The sequence below is a fragment of the Sus scrofa genome, chromosome 13, assembly GCF_000003025.6.
Source record: "Sus scrofa isolate TJ Tabasco breed Duroc chromosome 13, Sscrofa11.1, whole genome shotgun sequence".
Lineage (NCBI taxonomy): Eukaryota > Metazoa > Chordata > Mammalia > Artiodactyla > Suidae > Sus > Sus scrofa.
This window is the reverse complement of record NC_010455.5, coordinates 179,222,689-179,239,761: the sequence shown is the minus strand read 5'-3', so window position 1 is coordinate 179,239,761 and position 17,073 is coordinate 179,222,689. Positions and strand designations below refer to the sequence as shown.

Here is a 17,073-nt window from a genome sequence, read left to right as displayed (position 1 = left end):
TTGGGGTTCAGGCAACTGAGGATTAATTCTATTTTCACAATTTAAATTGTTCTTAAAAACTCCAACAACTTGTGAACATATACAAAAGGGAAAAAAAATATAATTGTTGGCTAATAAAAGCCATGTTTCAGGGTTCCCTGGTAGCTCAGCAAGTTAAGGATCTGCATTGTCACTGCTGTGGCACAGGTTTGATCTCTGGCTCGGGAACTTCCTCATGCTGCAGGTGCAGAAAAAACAAAACAAAAAAACACCCTAAAACATGTTTCCTTGTGTTTCCTTCATATGGCAGGTAGAGGTAAGGAAATGTCCCCTTGAAAAAGGTGGCATATAGCCAAGGACTCTATTTTACTGTCTGCCCATGAAACCTTGCTTATAAATACTATAGAAGTAGTATAGAAATTCTTTAACTTTTTCTTCTATATAAACATATAAATATACACACATGCATATATACTTATGTATTATTACCTTGGCTGATAAATTTCAACTCCCAAAAGACCAAAGCTAAGAAAAATAGTAAAGGTATGTATTATTTCATTTTCTAAACAGATACTCAAACCAGAATTCCTAGGTTTGAATCATGACTCTGGCATTTTCTAGTTGTGTGGTCTTAGGCAAATGACTCTAAGTTGTTTGTTTTGGCATTGTGATAATGGGTAAATATTACTTCCTACATCTTAGGATTGTTGTAGAGATTAAACATAATAATGAAAGATTTTAGAACAGTGCTTAGTACATGGTTGGTTTCAGTAATTACTCATTATTTTACTGTACTTCACATTCATATTACAAGCAAACCTAACAGAATGCTTGTGTCCTAAATAAAATTTGTAATGGGCACCTACCCCACTCGTTTTTAGCACAACTTTTACAGTGAACCATTTACTTATCATTTACCTGTGGGAAGGAAAATAAAAAGAAGACTTCAACTTACTTCATTATGAGTGGGCTAGTGAAGGACAAAACATCAGCAAATACTTTGAATAAAGCCACTTGAATCAGGACAAACTTAAAGGTATTCCACAACGCACAGAGAAGAGAGGGTTTCCTGGTATGTGCCTCTTTATGAAAAGATGACTACATAATTAAAGAATGAAAACAATGAGAAGATGGGACAGAACTAATACATAAAATATGTATAAATGAACCATAAATTTGTAATGTATTCCAAAGAAAATAAGGCAACAAAAAAGGAAAAGTTCAGTTAAACTTGAAAATATGATCTATATCATTGGTATGTTGTGTCTCCAAACCACTGGGTGTTATTTATATTATGTGGCAAAAATGGAAAAAAGAAATATTGTATCATTTTTATGAGTTTTGAAACTTTATCATTCATACAGCTTTTATCTTGAAATTATGTTTGAAGATATGTTATATCTTCAAATTATGTTTGCAAATCTAAAGACAATTTACCCATGTGTATACATGATACTAGATGTGGAGTTCCTATCCGAACCCTGTAAGCACTGATTGTATCGCTTATTTTGATGAATAGACATAATGTTTTGAGATGCAGAAACCATTTTTGCCACAATGAATGACAAAAGATATTGGTAGGGAGCCGAATATTATATACACATCAACACATCTGCTCCTGAATTTTAAAGGGAAAGGATGCTAAATAATTTGATGACTGAAATTAGCTGTGGTAATAACCAATTGTACATGTCAAAATGGCTTACTATTTCACATTATAAGAGATTTTTCTATATTAATAACGATAATATCACATATTTGGAACATGTTTTTTATTGAGTTTTAGATAGTAATTAAGTACTTAGGATTTAATAATTAATTACCTTTACTTTTTGCCTCTCTTGAGTTCTTAAAACTTCCTTCCTCCATTGTTTTTCAAAGATGGGACACAGGACATAGGAGGAATCACTTTCATTTAGTTCGAAAAGATCCTCTCTTTCCAAAGGTTTCTTATAGCCTAAAATAATTATCCTAAACAGGAGAGAGGAAGATAAACAATTCAGCAAAACCAACAATCAAACTAAAACTAATTTTGCATGCATTTACTTCATTTCTTGGTTTATATTTTATTGATCAGGTTGCAAGGACTAGAGAGCATGTTTGAGAAGTCATACAACCTTATCCCAGAGATCAATAATGTCTAATAATCACTTGTAGCTTTTCAAAGGGCTGTTTAGACTTCCAGTTATTCAGAGAAACACTCACTTCCTTTACTCATTCTATATTGGAGGCATCCACCTACCCTACCTCCCTTACTGAAATTTAAATAGCTAACTGTCACAGTAAGATATTCATTCCAAGACCCACATTTGCTTTTTAGGCTTGTATCAGAAGAGAAATGAGTCCATCCTCTTCTGGAACTTTATTTACAGAATATCCAAGTGGAGAAACTGTATCTGCCCCATACACTCAGGCCTTGGCCACATGACTTATTTTGACCAAAGGAATATGAGCCAGTGTGACAATGCCACATTGGAGCTGATGGCTTAAGAAGTACAGCAAGGTGCCGCCAACTCCTTAGTACTTGCATGTTCCTCCATTCAAAGAGCTAGCCCCATCCTTTCTGCCTGATCATCTTCCACCCAACTGGAGTTTGGTATTTATTCAAATGAAAACCTCTTGAACTCAGAGTAATCCCTTATTCTAGCCACAGAGTTATGAATTATGATTGGTTTAAATCAGTCCTGGTAATCGCAGTACCTTTTGCTTGGTATTAATACTATAACTCAGTTATGGTTAAGAGAATCAAAACTAAAATTGACTGAGGAGAATATTCTTTTTCAAAAGAAGGAACAAAACTCCAAGAGGACAAGTTTTTGCCTCCCTTTTCCTTCCCCTTCCTTCTTCCTCCCTGCACTGAAAACATAATGGTCTGAGAAAGACGTCATCTTTGCCACCACTGGTGAAAAACCAAATAACAAGGATGGGGAGTGGAGAGACAGGAAAAAGCCTGTCCCTGATACCATTCCCAGCTGGTAAACTACTGAATAATATAAGACAACAAGTACCAACCTGTTTCAGCTAAAACTATTTGGCTATTCTGAGGCTTGAAGCTAAACACACTCCTAAGGGATATAATTCAGATATACTCTGTAATTTATGAGCTTGATGACATGACTTGTTCAGTAAGGAATTGAACCCCCATTTATACCCAGGCCCTCTGACTGTATAACTTCAGTTCTTTTCGTTATAAAGTTTATCAGTCCAAGAGACCATAACAAAGTATTACACTACTCCAAATTGGAACTGCTTTCATTGTCATTCTTGCTGAACAATCTGAATTGATTGACTCTAGGGTGGATTTAAATCCTGTGGTAACCAGTCTCCACTGGATTCAATTTTACTTTTATTATACAACCTAGTATCATTTTGCAATTCATATTTAACAAAACGGCTTAAATGTACTAAGTCAGGACCTTCAGTAATCACGTTTCTGTTGGCTCAATATGCTGGACATTTTCCTGCAGTGCACTTTTAAAAACATATTAAGCAATAAACTACTTTTATGTCATATTAAGTCCTTCTACTCCATTCCACAAAATAAATATTCATTTTCAAAATAAGATTGCATTGATTTCCACAAAAGCATTTTTAATAACATTGACTGCCTCAGCATTCTGAATTAGAACTGTACAAAACTCAGCAGTTTTGGTTCAAGGGGATAAGTGACCCCTGGCTTTCATGCTGAGTCTCCAAATAATGCAGCATCTAAAAGTGACGCTTAAGTTGAATTGATTGTGATTATTTAACTACTGTGACTTCCTTTTTCCCAGGTGTGTGCTTCCTCATCCTCTTCTGCTCTCTTCTGTTCTTATGTTTACATATATACATCCAAGAAAAGAGGAAGTGGTGCTTCTTTAAATCAATTGGTGAAGTAGCTTTTTGGAAGCAACTAGGACAATAGTTGACCCTCCCGGTGAATGAAATGTGGCAAGTGCCAGGTCCCATAAACTTGGGGACTTTAGTCCTAAAGCAGTAATAAAGATATGTACATGTATCTTGTGTTTTTAAGGTTGATATTTCATTTCAGAGGACATTCACTTAAATTATTTTGATCCTTGCAACCCTCTAAAACATACAGAGCAATATTAATTCCTTGTTTTTACAGGTGGTTAAACAGCAAGGAACTCTAGGGACTGGTCACAGGGTTTTAAATGTGATATAAACCAGTGCCAACTTAACCAAAGGCAGACAATGTCACAAAGTGTAACATCTCTATTCTGAACTGGATTTTGTTACATTAGAGAGAATTTTGAGTGTTTTTAACACTCACAACTATGTATGAATATCTCATCCAAGTGACGTTAAGGGTAGTTATCCAATGGCAGCTGGCTAGGGGATAAGATGAAATGTAAATTTTGTAGATGAGTAATAATTGAAGACTTGGAAAGTATATATACCATTATCAATTTCATTATTGCTAATGAACTTTTTAAACATTTCTGAAAGGGGTTATTGTGTAATGGGAAAAGGTGAGACATCAGTCCGTACAGATTTATAGGATAAGACAGTCAGGTACTGTATGGAGCTCCCTTATGGATCAATGGGTTAAGGATCTAGCATCACCCCTGCTGTGGCTCTAGTGACAGCTGTGGCGCTGGTTCAATCCCTGTCCTGTCCTGGGAACTTCTGCATGCCATGGGTGTGGCCAAAACAAAAAGTCAGATAATGTTGAGGTTTTATTAATATGTGAGGAAAAGGTAGGACAGATTGAATAGTATATACCTGGTTAAAATAATAATTCAATTGTGGCCTATAAAAACTTTAACTAGATTTTTCCATGTATGTCAAGGGGATTATTCTATGATCATGATTATTATACACTGATGACAGGATATATTTGCTAATAAAGCCTTCATAATTATTTGATCATCAACATGATCTAGACAGCTACAGCCTTAGGAATTAAGGCTCGGAAGCGTCTAATTTCCTAATTATTTGTATCATCTCAGCTCCATTTTAATTGAATTATTCATATAATTATGGGAGCTTGATTTGGCTCAAGAAATAATTTCTGACATTTTCTATAACACAAAGAACAAATCTGAACACACAATTAACCAGTGTCTTCAAAGAAACATTCTCTTAAACAATAGCTGTGTTTCAGCTGCAACTGTTTGATCATCAGATAAGAAACCACAATAGATTCATGCCAATGACAGTTTCAGATAATGGCAGGCCATGGAAATATTTCTTACCTAGTTCTGAGATGTTAAATTTAAGCACAAAATAAGTGTGACATTCAACAATGATAACTTATTTGTTGAATCTAAGATGTGGACTTCAAGATATTGAGTTGCCATATTTTAAAACTTGCTATATTTTATCTTGTTTACTAAATCTAATTTTAACTTCCTATTTTATGCCTCCTAAAATGCTGTTTTTTAATATTTAATATAAATGCATATAGTTTTTAGAGTTTGATAATAAAAGTTTTTAAAGTATATTTACTTAAAAATTATCTGCATCATTTAAATTCTATGATAGCCTGTGACTTAAAAATGACAGTATGGACATCACTTTCTCAACTCATGGATGAGACAGAACTCAAGTTTCAAAAACATATCTATATATAAAAAAATTTGAAAAATCAAAAGCACTAACTGTAAACATTCCCCATTCACAGTGTCTATTTAACCTTTTTTTCTAGTGTGTTAACTTAATGTATCATATTGGTATAATATTTTTGCCATCCTCTAAGTGATCCCTAGATTTGTGCAACTTGAAATTCTTATAATTCCATCTCTTCTGCCCAATTATTTGCTCTTCAGGGCTATCAATTTTCTACTTCAGCAGCTTTCATAAAAATCACCAATCATTGCTACATTGCCAGATTCAATGGAGAATGCTCAGTTCTTATTTCAATTTACCCCCTTTCAGTATTTGACCCTATTGGTCACTTTGTTTTTCTCCTTTTTTGACAATTTCCCTAGCTTTCACTCCCACCCTTTCTTTGGTTTGTCTCTCACATTCTGAATATTTAACGCCCTTTGCAGACCCCCCTCCTCTCCCTGTTTAAATACCTAGAATTCCCAATATACTGTTTGTTCATCCGATTCAATAGACTTTCCTCCGGATGATCTCAAACACACTCATGGTTTCAACTACTAATCTACAGTCAATGACTTTCAAATCCATATTCATAAGTTGGAGAGATCTATATTTCCAACACCTGTTAGATATTTTTTATGGGGATGAGTCAGGCCTCAGAAATTGAAGCTTCCCCAAACTGAACTCACAAATTTTTCACTACACCTGAACCTCACAATTATTTGAGCCAGAAACTAAGATTTATTCATCTCCTACATATCATATCCACAGAATTGCAAAGGTGAGTTTCTGAAGTGCAAATAGGATGTCACTCTATTTAAAATCTTTCAGTGGCTTCTCACTAGCTTCAGAATGTCCTAGAGAACTTTTTTTTTCTTTATGTAATGATTTTTTCCCCCTCATCATAGCTGGTTTAGTGTTCCGTCAATTTTCTACTGTACAGCATGGTGACCCAGTTACACATACATGTATATGTTCTTTTCTCTCACATTATCATGCTCCATCATAAGTGACCAGACATAGTTCCCAGTGCTACACAGCAGGATCTCATTGTTAATCCATCTGTCCTTCCAGCTTGATCTCTTGCTAATCCCAACACTGAAATGTGGGAGGGTCAGTTTTCCCCTGCCTCTGTGGTTTGCATATGGTATTTGTTCAACTGGAAATGGCTCTTGTTTTACCTCTACACTATTTAAATTGTTGTATTAAAGATCCTGCTGTATAGCACTGGGAACTATATCTAGTCACTTATGACAGAGCATGATAATGTAAGAAAAAAGAATATACACATGTATGTGTAGCTGGGTCACCTGGCTGTACAGCAGAAAATTAATGGAAAATTGCAAACCATCTATAATGGGAAAAAAAATCATTATAAAATTAAAAAATTAAATTAAATTAGATTAAATTTTAATAAAGCATGAATTGCTTGTAAACAGTCCACAACTGCAAATTTAGTCCAATGACACTCTTGCAAATTGTGTTTCTCCATCATGCCTACATTGCTTTTTCCTTTTTGGGGTAATTGATAGTGTGATTTTTTTTTTTTTTTTTTGTCCTTTTGCCTTTTCTTGGGCCACTCCCGGGGCATATGGAGGTTCCCAGGCTAGGGGTTGGATCGGAGCTGTAGCCACCGGCCTACACCAGAGCCACAGCAACTCGGGATCTGAGCCTCGTCTGCGACCCACACCACAGCTCACGGCAGCGTGCCGGATCCACAACCCACTGAGCAAGGCTAGGGATCGAACCCTCAACCTCATGGTTCCTAGTCAGATTCGTTAGCCACTGGGCCACGATGGGAATTCCCGATAGTGTGATTTTTAATTTTTATAATTCTTCTATGAATTCCTGGAAGATAGGATCTAGGTCATTTATCTCTGCATTTTTAAATGTTTTAAAGGTTAGCATAATGTAGGATATCTGATGTACACCAATATCCTCTTCTTTTCTTTCTTTCTTTTTCTTTTTTTTTTTTTTTTAGCATTCATCAACTATTGGGAACTTACTTATAGATCAAGTAAAACAATTTCCTTTTTGACAACTACAGAGAGAGGGACCTAAGTTAAGATGATAAGATTTCATATTATCAAAACATTTCCATTATGGCAAAAATAAATACATTTCAAAAGAAGGCTTCTGAATTTATAAAATTAGAAAAAATTCAACTCTTCTCATTTAATATGATATGTCTTGTTTTAAAACCCTCATCGCATATTAGAGATGAATTGTTCTATGAGATAAACCACATTATATGTCTTTCTTACAAATGATTGCCTGTGTGTGCATTGCATATGTGTTTCTTTTTTTTTTTAATTTTTATTTATTTATTTTGTCTTTTTTCTTTTTCTTTTTTTTTTTTTTTTTGTCTTTTTTTTTGTCTTTTGTCTTTTTGTTGTTGTTGTTGTTGTTGCTATTTCTTGGGCCGCTCCCGCTGCATATGGAGGTTCCCAGGCTAGGGGTCCAATCGGAGCTGTAGCTGCCAGCCTACGCCAGAGCCACAGCAACGCGGGATCCGAGCCGCGTCTGCAATCTACATCACAGCTCACGGCAACGCCGGATCGTTAACCCACTGAGCAAGGGCAGGGACCGAACCCTTATGGTTCCTAGTCGGATTCGTTAACCACTGCGCCACGACGGGAACTCCTGCATATGTGTTTCAATAGTTGAATGGACGCGTGTATGTGAGAGCATTTCCAGTAGAGTAGAATAATAAAACAAAACAGAAAGCATGAAGCAAGAACTCAAAAAAACTGACTTCTAACATCAGGTTATTGGGCTCCTACCTGGGTATCAATGCACAAGGTACTTTCTCTCCCTGAGCCTCAGCTTTTGTCATCTGTAAATATTTATCCCATAGGACTTGGGGAAGAATTAAATGAAATAATATATATATAAAGTTGGTAGCAGATACTTGATGGCAATATTTATTTATTTATTTATTTATTTATTTATTTATTTCTGTCCTTCCCTTGTTTCTACAGGGATACAAATCTGATAATAGGAAGCCATATTGCAGAAATATTAGTAGTTTTATCTGTGAAGCTATTTAGTGTGTTACTATATGTGATTTTTCTGCAATAAATCATGTAAGAAAAAAATCTTTACAAAGTTATTTTGTAAAAATGTTCATGATTAGATTAAAGGAATAACATTTAGGTGTCATTTCCCTTGGAATGTTCCTCAGAGTGGTACACTACAAACAAATTAGTAAAATTCCTACCTGCTAAACCAGGAATATGTTATCCTACTGAAGAATGAAGCACTTTTCTCTGGACTGCATTTCTAAAAGAAAAATATAACAAGTCATGTATGAAGAAAACGCCTTTGTTTTACATTTGAAATATCTTTGTCAGCAAGTAGAAAAGTAAACATAAAATCACTTACGTCTCAGCCACCTTGATATCATAATCTTTAAAGAATGCAATTAAATATCCCTTGAACAGCAATTATACTAGAGGAATTTTAAGATTTCTCCCAACATTTTAACTCTATTCATATAGCAAGAAATCATGTACAAAAGGAAAATTATTTCTAAAATTCCTATTATTCTCTCTCTCTCATATCTATCTATATACACAAACATTTAATTTATATGACTATATATATGTACACATACATATTATATACACATACTTTAGTTTACATACATGTATAAGCTAAATTTAATACATTGTAACTGCTAAATTAAAAACAGTTTTGTCTTTTTTATGAAAAATAGAAAAATAATAGGGTATATTTATATTGGTCTACTTCTATGTGTTTAAATACATAGTTTGTATAAATGTATAAATACATACGCAATTATATTTTATTATAATTACATATTGTTGTGGGAGTTTATAATAGGTTTCATGAATTTCTTCCCATTGCTCTGCTGTGTTTGATCAAAAGAAGGTGAGTTTAAAAGAGAAGGTCTCAAAAGTAATAATTTCATATTTTTAAGGTCAGCATAAATCTCTGTATTTTAAAAGTTAAAGTAGTCACATTATTAAATATCATTACTAGAACTGTCCCAAATTTAACACTTTTGCATTGGTTCTAATCCAGTTCTGATTTCATATTCAAAAAAATATTTACCACATTTAAAAAATTCTGATTCTAGAAGTAATGGGTGAAATAAAATTTCATCTATCCAGCAAGTGTCCTAGATACAGAGAAAAAGTGTGATACTCGCTTGAAATTTGTTCTCTGAGTTATAGAAAATGATATAGCATAGGTCACTGAGTGTGTGTTTGTACATACACATATATATGTATATATGTGTGTGTATGTGGATGTATGTGTGTGTGTGTGTATACATATACATATACATATATAGTTGACTCTTGAATAACACCAGTTTGAACTGCCTGGGTCCACTTATACGCAAATTTTTCCCAATAGTAAATACTACAGTACTACATAGCCAGGGGTTGGTTGAATCGATGGATGAAGAACCAGGCATATGGAAGACTGATTGTAAATTACATAAGGATTTTCAATTTCTAGGAGGCTAGACACCCCTAATCGCTTCATTATTCAAGATCAGCTGTAACTTAAAAAATTGGTATCTATCTTTATATGACTGTTTCAAGAAGTAAATGCCATGACAAATGTAAACATTTATCAAACCCCAAACATAGCATCATCATAACTCTGTTACCAAACATATTGTTTGGAAAATAAGTACATATATTGTGTATGTACTTACAGCATCATCATAACTCTGTTACCAAACATATTGTTTGGAAAATAAGTACATATATTGTAGGGAAAATGTTCTGAAAATCCTCTGATTAACCCGGAGCTCACATTTTCTTTCACAGGGAGGTGTCAATTTGAAAATTGGCCACCAGTGTAAAGATCTTATTCATATCCAAAATACATATATTGCTGTGGCTGACTGCAAATGGTTGCAAATTCTTTGCAGTTTTTTCCATCAGAGGTAGACTCCATTTCCCACCTCTTGATTTTGGGCTGATATTGTTTCTTGTTTTGATAATCAGAATGCAACAGGAGACATTAAGAGAACTCCAGCGCTAAGCCTCAAGAAGCTTTCTATGCTTGGAACCCTGAGTGAAACACATGACTGACACCCAGTTGGCCTCCTGGAGGATGAGAGACCATATGGAGGAGAACCGAGGTTCTCCTCTGACCGCCTGTCACGATCCAACAGGTCCAGAGAAACATGAGCTACATTAAAAGGTTGTTTTTAGGGCCCAAGGCTTGCAAAGCTACTAGACAAGGTTACTTCAGCAGATCAAGATCTTGGTCTTTGATTTAATATTTGCTCTAGGCTCATTTTCCCTGTGAAAACATCTTATATGAGGCCGTTTGAATCCTCTGGTAAATAACTTCCTTAGATGTGAACCAGGCATCTTATACTGAGTTTATCACAGTGAATTCCCAGAGTATTTACCTTGCAAAAGAAATAAGAGGCAGGTAAAATATCTGGTAAAGTTAATTAAGCCTTACCAAGTACCAAAAAATGTATAAATGACTTCTTGAAAAATAAGTAATTACTAAACTCATAGCATGGGTCTCACCAAGTTTATTATTGATATATTGCTGCAAAGCAACATTTATATAGAAAACCAGGACATGACAATTCTGAGGGACTATTCCAAAGTTCTAATCTACTCCCACTTCTCCATTGGACGTTTTATAATCCTCCTAATTCACCTGTTCTTTCTCTGACAGCACTGCTTCTGGCGTCTTAACTGGCACCACATGATTTGACATTTCTTTTGTTTTCCCAAGCCTACGATAGGCTTTTGTTTTCTAAGCTATTTTATTACGTTTGTGCTTATTGACTGCTGGGCCTTCATATAGTAGGCATCCTATAAAATGCCTTAACATTAATGACATGATAAATTTTCATTTGAATGGAAGTCTTCTTATTTCTGAATTACGATGGAGGAACAGAAAGTTTAGACCTTGGGAGCACAGCATGGCCCAAGTCCAGGATTTAGTGAAGTGTGTTGCTTTCAATCTTCTTTGGGTTCAGCTGTGTGATGTAGCCTCCTGAGGATGTGGTTTGTGTGACTGCTACATTTAACAGTATCTCATAACCCCTAACTTTAGGAACTTCCTTTGTGGACATTGGAAGAAGGTCCTGGGAACAGTGGAAGAAGTTATGGGAAAGTGGCTGCACAGGCTCATGAAGAAGGGTAAACCTCTAGAAAGTAAAAAGATTTATGTTTCTTAATCACTTATTATGTGCCAGATTCTGGGATAAGTATATGCTTTCATTAAATATAATATGCCTTTATGGTGGGACTATTTTTGTCATCCCCATTTTACAGAAGAGGATTCTAAGGCCCAGAGTTTAAAAAACTTGCCCAAGATCCTCCAACAAAGAAGTATAAGAGACTGGACCAAATCCGGAATATTCATCCTATCTTCCGGTCATAATTCCACAGTCTCAGCTCCACCTGTTACATGCTATTCGTTGCAACATAGAGATACCTCTCCTCTTATCTACTTCCTTGTATTTTACTTTTCCTGGATAAAGTTACCTTTGCTTCAACCCTATATAGGATTTATTGCTTTGGTAAAATTCATCTCCTCCCATCCTAACCTCCAAGGCTCATATTCTTGTTTTCTGTTACCACAGCAATCTCAACATACTCCTGGGGGGGTGGGGGTGGCATTTAAAGGTTCTTCAGATCTGTCCTCACTGAATTTACACTCACTCTCACCTGACTATCCAATCATTTGTCTACAAGTACTTCTCTCCTGGTAAACATAGTTTCTCTGGAGGACAGAAACTATGTTTGATTTATCTTTATATTTTCAAGGCCCAGCTCATAATGTCTTTTATATGAATGAATGTATGAATGAGTGAGTGCTAATCACTGCCAGTAAAAACCTTTTTAGACATTTCCTATGCATTGGTCCCAAAATACCAGCTCTAGAAACACAACCAGAAAGTCACATTCTTGGCTTATAAGCTAGGTTGGGATTTTTATCTGAGATCTATTTTGTCAAAAATATTAAGTCTAAGTAATGTGAGTTCCCATTGTGTCGCAGTGGGAACAAGTCCGACTGGTATTCCTGAGGATGCAGGTTCAATCCCTGGCCTCACTCAGTGGGTCGGGGATCTGGCATTGCCATGAGCTGTGGTATAGGTCACAGACACAGCTCAGATCCCATGTTGCTGTGACTGTGGCATTTGCCAGCAGCTGTAGCTTTGATTTGACCCCTAGCCTGGGAAATTTCATATGCCTCAGATGTGGCACTAAAAAGCAAAAAAAAAAAAAAAAAAGTCTCAGCAATGAAATGTAATCACACAAGGTTTTCAACATGCTTTGAAGCCATCAGCTTTAAAAAAAAAAAAAAAAAAAAAACTTGCATCACAGAAGTAACAAATAGAAAATGTGATTAAAACAAGTGTGTTCAGTCTTGTATCAATAACTTATTCATTCATAAAGCTATCCAGATTGAGTAATAGTCAAGGAAATAAACACTGCTGGAGTCTTGTTGGAAGAGCCCACTGAAATTTTGGGTGAGGGAATTGTTTGGGTTTAGCAATTTCTTACCCTGTAAATTTGTAATTCATTGCCTTTGGCCACCTCTGCAGTTAGACTAATGATGTTAAACCAATTTCCCTGATTAAGTCTACAGTAAAGTGAAAAGGGGACTTATTCAATACTTATATTTTATAGATTTAAAAAAGTGCTTTACATATTATTTGTTTTACCTTGATAGAAATTTATAGTTTCTTTTTTCAATAAATTATTAATGTATAGTTGATTTCGAATATTGTGTCAATTTCTGCTGTACAACAAAGTGACCCAGTCATACATACACATACATTCTTTTTCTCATATAGTGTCATTTTTATATGTAATCAGAAGAATGGCTGTCATATTTATTTGACGCTTGTACTTATTAACAAAAGCCAGGATTTGAAAGGTTCTGTCCCCTGAATGTGAAATCCTTTTTAAAAATTTTTCTTTTTAGAACTACAGAACCCACATGTGCTAAGGGCTATTTCTAAGGTCTATTTCTAAGATCCTGTCTTGCATAGTGGTGAGAAATAAAACAAATTGAGTTTTTATTAGGGAAATCACTCCAGATATGCTACACAACTGCAGGGTTCCTTTCCTTAGCACATGACTTCTATCGTGGAGGAAGCACGTGTTGTGGGAGGAGAGGGGAGTGGCAGATCAAGGTACAGATAAGGTCTGCAGTTTCTGGATTTTCCGGAGGCCTCAGTGTCCCTGTACTCTGTCAGTTGACACACAGTTTATTTATCCCGAATCTCTCCTGGGGTTTTAATGGGCTCTACTGATGGTAAATTTCCATTCTGACCTCTACTCCTTCAGTCAAAGTCAAATCCATTCATTCTTTTCTCAAATGTGTGTTTCTGGTAACAGGGGAGTCACCTAATCCCTTCAAAAATGCCTCTTTGCTTAGGCAGCCACCTCCACTGAGATAGTGAAGGTTTAAGTTTCACACCATCCTCCTGAGCGTGTGTGTGTCTGATTTACTAGGAAAACAAAGATCTAAGACATCAATTCACGTTTCCAGATCTCAACAGTTAGCTCTCCCCACTTTCCTTTTTCCCTCAGACCAGCCAGAAAACCGCCCCGCTTTTTCCCACCCTGCTCCACCCCGAGCTTTACCTGCGTCCAGGAGCCTTGGGGGACCCGCTGGTAGGAGCCGCTAGCGCCCCATCTCCACAGGCTGGAAAACATGGCCCGCGGGGATTCTTGGCGACGGCGACAGCGACGGCTAAGGGAAGCGGAGAGAGGTGCTGCGGCTGTCACCTCTCTTGGCAGGGGACCGTCAGTCCCGCCGGAGCCTGGAAGGTGGAAGGAAGGGAGCACTCAGCCGGGCGTGTCAGCTGTCGCCCTGCCCTCTACCAGCACTTCCTGCCAGCGCCCTGAGCTGCGAGTTGGGGCAGGAAGGGAGGAAGGCGGGGGCTGAGAAGAAATGAGACCTTCGGTGGAGTCCAAAGATCTCTGCTTTTTGAGAAGTTTGCACTTGACTCAGTAGCTCCAGATTTCTCAATTTCCAGGGTTACTTTAGAAAACGTACCCCTTGTCTATAGAAGAGCAAACTCTTTTCCCCTTGGGATGTCATTTATTTATTTGCAAACAGAAGGTAAACAGCTGTCCCCTACAGAAAACTGTTAAGGACAACAAGTGTCAGTAGAATTTTACAGAAATTTTATTGCAAGGGGCTTTAAAATTAGAACGTTAATGGAATGCTTCCCTAAGTATTAGAAAACAGTAACAGTATATAGAATCTAAATTTTACTCTCCAAACTAATCATAAAGCTATGTAATAAGTGGAAACACATTGTAGTAACTAAGAGTAGCAAAGAACTAAATAAAATATGTGCCATACAAAGGGGGGTATGAAAATTAAGGATGACATTTTGCCTTTTAATAAATATTGATGGATCATAGACCTTGTATAAAGAAATGTTGGTGTGTGCAAATAATCATTTTCCATGGGATGTGTCATTGGTCTGATGAAGTACTTTGTTTCAATTGACTTAGAAATTGAAATAACAGAAGGAGGAGTAATTGTAAGAATTCTGTGTAGTGGGGATAAGGATAAGTCAACGTGATGATTTTACAAGGATGGGTATTGTGTTTCAGGACCAAGGAACATTCTGTCTGCTTCTTGAAATCAATGCTAGAGGTAGGCAGAAAAAATTAAATATTTAATACAAGGAAAAGCCAGTATCCTAAAGAAAGGGGCTCAAAGATGGTACTTAGGGGGAGTTTTGGTCTGCCCACAGAACAGGTCAAACTGAGAAATCCAAATATGTCTACACAGGGATTAAACCAAATGATACCTCATGGAATTAAAATACTGGGGAATGTTTAGAAACACAATTTATTTGACTCTCTTCAAACCATATTTGTCTGGCCCTATGCAAAACGGAAGTTGTAGTTTTCATTTTAAAGTAAATAAGACTGAAGAACTGAGGTCATAGTTCAAAACTTAGACATTTTGTCTCACTTCTTCCAGAATTTTTCACAAATTCACAGGCCGAAATAGGGACATGATCAATTCAGCAGCCTCTCCTTGAGGGGCCCTTTCCCCATCTGTATTTTTAAACTCTTCCCTCTGGATTCTACACAGAAAAGACAATGTCATCTTATACATTTAGTTCCTGCTTTTTCACATATAAGGAGAGAAGAAACTTGAACCTGTACCATGTGGGGTCGGGGGGGGGGGGGGTGGGGGACGAGGACCTAAACATAGCTCAGGCTCCAAACTCAAGGAAGTTTTCCTTCCTCCCTCCCTTTGGTTAGTCTCCTCAGGAAAGGGTGGTTCTAGCAACTGGAAACAGATTTCCAAGAACACCCAGCTCTAAAAAGGTGTCATTACCTCCCTGATTGGTGAAGAAAGAGAAATCCCTAAGGTAATGAAATGGGAGAAGTTAGGGAAGGCTATAGATGTGTTGAGAAACAGGAGTGGGGAGGGGTGGAACCCCTCCCCAAGGGGATTGAGGAAAACGTAGCTGGGGCCCCACAAAATTACAACATAATGTCAAGTTTCTCCTGAAGGAGATACAAGATAAGACTGTGCTAATGAAAAAGAAGACAAGATAGACCCGTAAGTTGTTGTTTTATTTTGTTTTGAAGTAGTTTTTATTGCTTAGTGCTAAATTAAGGAAAGCTCAGTGAAATATTCAGATTACCTAAGGAACAGAAAATATTAAATGACTCTGACAGAAACAAATCCAAATGACAAAATTAGCATTCTGACTCACTGAATTCCCGTACTGGCTGAATTGTGAAATAGCTATTTCCCTTTCTAGCAAAAAGACAATCACAGAGAGGTAGCATAACAGGACTTAGGGATTTAGTAATGAGTGTGGCATATATCCTGTGACGATATTCAATTTTTTAGGTTGCTGAAAGATTCGTTAAGAAGGGTTCTTATCTTTCCAGGGATTCCGCTCTACTTTACAAGTTCTGCAGGCTCTGCACCTCATCCTTTCTGGCTAGCCTCCAAAGTCAGGGCGAGGACCTCTGAGGTTGACTAAAAGTAAAACTGAAAGAAAGAGCTCCCTGTTTCCTACTTTCCTGTAATTATCTGAGCATATGGATGTCACTGTGGCAGAGAGGGGACAATTCTTTTCTTCAAGGTGATTGCAGATTTTGTCTTGATGGAATAGATGCTATTATTTTCTTAGTTCTTGTTAACCTTAGTATTAAAAATTGAAATAACACTATTTGGTTCATGGCATACTATCATCATTTTATGAAGGACCATTTTTATTTTATTTTGTTTTATTTATAGTTCGCCACTTCCTAATCCATGTTCTCCACCTTAAGTTACTTGTCTGGAGTAACAAGTTTCTTTTCAATCAAACATCTACACATTTATTGAAAGACTTGTTTATCCTTGCAAACTCTATGCTGCTGTTGTATGTGTTTTACACATACGTACAAATGGTATTTTCCTATAAAGTTATTGCAATAGACTTCCCTCTCTCCCCGTGTTTTTTTAATAACTTTATTTGTAGAGCATCTACCCATGTAAGTCTGTGCAATACTTACCCATTGTTTCTGACTGCTGCTTGATGCCTTGTTC

The 17,073-nt window shown here is 36.4% G+C and overlaps 1 protein-coding gene across 2 annotated transcripts in view; it reads right to left on the bottom strand.

Annotated features, from left to right (window-relative positions):
• Nucleotides 1-14,402, bottom strand: part of LOC100152428 (multidrug resistance-associated protein 1) — an 86,451-nt gene extending 72,049 nt beyond the window's left edge. Inside the window, exons 1-4 of one of the 2 annotated variants that reach the window (XM_005670294.3) lie at nt 14,139-14,402; nt 8,750-8,811; nt 1,803-1,950; nt 935-1,077 (exon numbers count right to left, since the gene is read on the bottom strand). In XM_005670294.3, the coding sequence (XP_005670351.3) occupies nt 935-1,077; nt 1,803-1,950; nt 8,750-8,811; nt 14,139-14,210 (425 nt within the window). In that variant the 5' untranslated portion in view covers nt 14,211-14,402. Of the gene's footprint in view, nt 1-934; nt 1,078-1,802; nt 1,951-8,749; nt 8,812-14,138 lie in introns of those variants that run through there. The other variant, XM_013982532.2, reaches the window with a different exon arrangement.